General features: G+C 42.8%; 1 protein-coding gene across 2 annotated transcripts in view; it reads right to left on the bottom strand.

The window, feature by feature from the left end:
- The window catches only part of LOC129101224 (WD repeat-containing protein 5-like), a 9439-nt gene extending 7592 nt beyond the window's left edge, over positions 1-1847 (bottom strand). For both annotated transcript variants that reach the window (XM_054610932.1, XM_054610934.1), the window contains exon 1: positions 1732-1847. In XM_054610932.1, coding sequence (XP_054466907.1) covers positions 1732-1794 — 63 coding nt within the window. In that variant the 5' untranslated portion in view covers positions 1795-1847. The remainder of the gene's footprint in view (positions 1-1731) is intronic.
- Between the last annotated feature and the right edge of the window lie 350 nt (positions 1848-2197).

The following is a 2197-nucleotide window of genomic DNA, read 5'->3' as shown; positions in this document are numbered from 1 at the left end:
AAAGTATTGAACACATGAAGAAAGGGAGGTGCAAAAAGGCATGGAAAGCCAAGACAGCAGCTGAAATCTATCAGTGATTAGAAAGCAGTCCTGCCCCTTGTCAGTGCAAATGAATATCAGCTGGTTCAGTCCCAACTGATGGCCTATAAAAAGGTGTCTCATTACCAAGGTGTCACACAAGAAACATCTCATGATGGGTAAAAGCAAAGAGCTCTCTCAAGACCTTCACAACCTTATTGTTGCAGAACATACTGATGGCATTGGTTCCAGAAGGATTTCTAAACTTCTGAATGTTCCAGTGAGCACTGTTGGGGCCATAATGCGGAAGTGGAAAGAACATCATTTCACCATAAACCGGCCACGACCAGGTGCTCCTCGCAAGATTTCTGACAGAGGAGTGAAAATAATTATCAGAAGAGTTGTCCAAGAGCCAAGGACCACTAGTGGAGAGCTTCAGAAAGACCTGGAATCAGCAGGTACAATTGTTTCAAAGAAAACAATAAGTAATGCATCAACCGCCGTGGCCTGTATGCACGCTCACCACGCAAGACTCCATTGATGAAGAAAAAGCATGTTGAAGCTCGTTTAAAGTTTGCTGCACAACATTTAGACAAGCCTGTGAAATACTGGGAGAATATAGTCTGGTCAGATGAGACCAACATGGAACTCTTTGGAGGCCATAATACACACCATGTTTGGAGGTCAAATGGCACTGCACATCACCCCAAAAACACCAGACCAACAGTGAAGTTTGGAGGTGGAACATCATGGTGTGGGGCTGTTTTTCAGCATACGGCACTGGCAAACTTCATATAGTTGAAGGAAGGATGAATGGAAAAATGTACCGAGACATTCTTGATAAAAATCTGCTGCCATCCACCAGGATGATGAAGATGAAACGAGGGTGGACATTTCAGCAAGACAATGATCCCAAACACACAGCCAAGGAAACTCTCCATTGGTTTCAGAGAAAGAAAATAAAGCTGCTAGAATGGCCCAGCCAATCACCTGACCTGAATCCAATAGAAACTCTATGGAAAGAACTAAAGATCAGAGTTCATAGAAGAGGCCCACGGAACCTTCAAGATCTGAAGACTGTTTGTGTGGAAGAATGGGCCAAAGTCACACCTGAGCAATGCATGCCACTAGTTTCTCCATACAGGAGGCGTCTTGAAGCTGTCGTTACCAACAAAGGCTTCTGTACCAAGTATTAAATACATTTCAGTAAGCGTGTTCAATACGTTTTCCCTGTGTCATTCCATTTTATTACACATAACTTAATTTCTGAACTTATTTGTTTGGTTGTCTTTGTATGTATGGGTTACTTGGGTTGTTACCGACATCTGGTGAACATTTCATGTCAATAGAACCTTTAGAAATATATTTACTGAGAAAAATGGTGACGTGTTCAATACTTATTTTACCCGCTGTATATATATATATTATATATATTATATACACATATATATAATATATATATATGTGTATATATATATGATGATTACTTCATAATCAATAATCAATAATAGGTATGTAGAGAGCTGGTGAAGCACTGACGGTACTGCTCAGTGTCAGGTCTTTACAGAGGAGCTCACTGTTAGCTCACTGTTAGCTCACTGTTAGCTCACTGTTAGCTCCCTGTTAGCTCACTGTTAGCTCCCTGTTAGCTCACTGTTAGCTCCCTGTTAGCTCACTGTTAGCTCCCTGTTAGCTCCCTGTTAGCTGGTTCACCTTGCTGCTGGACGAAGGCTGCTTCATGAGTTCCGTCTCCGGTTTCTTCTCCTCCGTCGCCATGTTGTCCAGCTAGCTCATGTTAGCTCCAACTAGCTTCTGTTAGCACCAACTAGCTTCTGTTAGCTCCAGCTAGCTTCTGTTAGCTCCAACTAGCTTCTGTTAGCTCCAACTAGCTTCTGTTAGCTCCAGCTAGCTTCTGTTAGCTCCAACTAGCTTCTGTTAGCTCCAGCTAGCTTCTGTTAGCTCCAACTAGCTTCTGTTAGCTCCAACTAGCTTCTGTTAGCTCCAGCTAGCTTCTGTTAGCTCCAACTAGCTTCTGTTAGCTCCAACTAGCTTATGTTAGCACCAGCTAGCTTCTGTTAGCTCCAACTAGCTTATGTTAGCTCCAGCTAGCTTCTGTTAGCTCTGTTTTGATTTGCTGAGCTAAAGCTAGCTGCCGATGCTAACAGCGCTAACTGTAGTT

The sequence above is a fragment of the Anoplopoma fimbria genome, chromosome 13 (genome assembly GCF_027596085.1).
Source record: "Anoplopoma fimbria isolate UVic2021 breed Golden Eagle Sablefish chromosome 13, Afim_UVic_2022, whole genome shotgun sequence".
Classification (NCBI taxonomy): domain Eukaryota; kingdom Metazoa; phylum Chordata; class Actinopteri; order Perciformes; family Anoplopomatidae; genus Anoplopoma; species Anoplopoma fimbria.
Note: the sequence above shows the minus strand (reverse complement) of the source record. Positions and strands in the feature narration are given on the sequence as shown.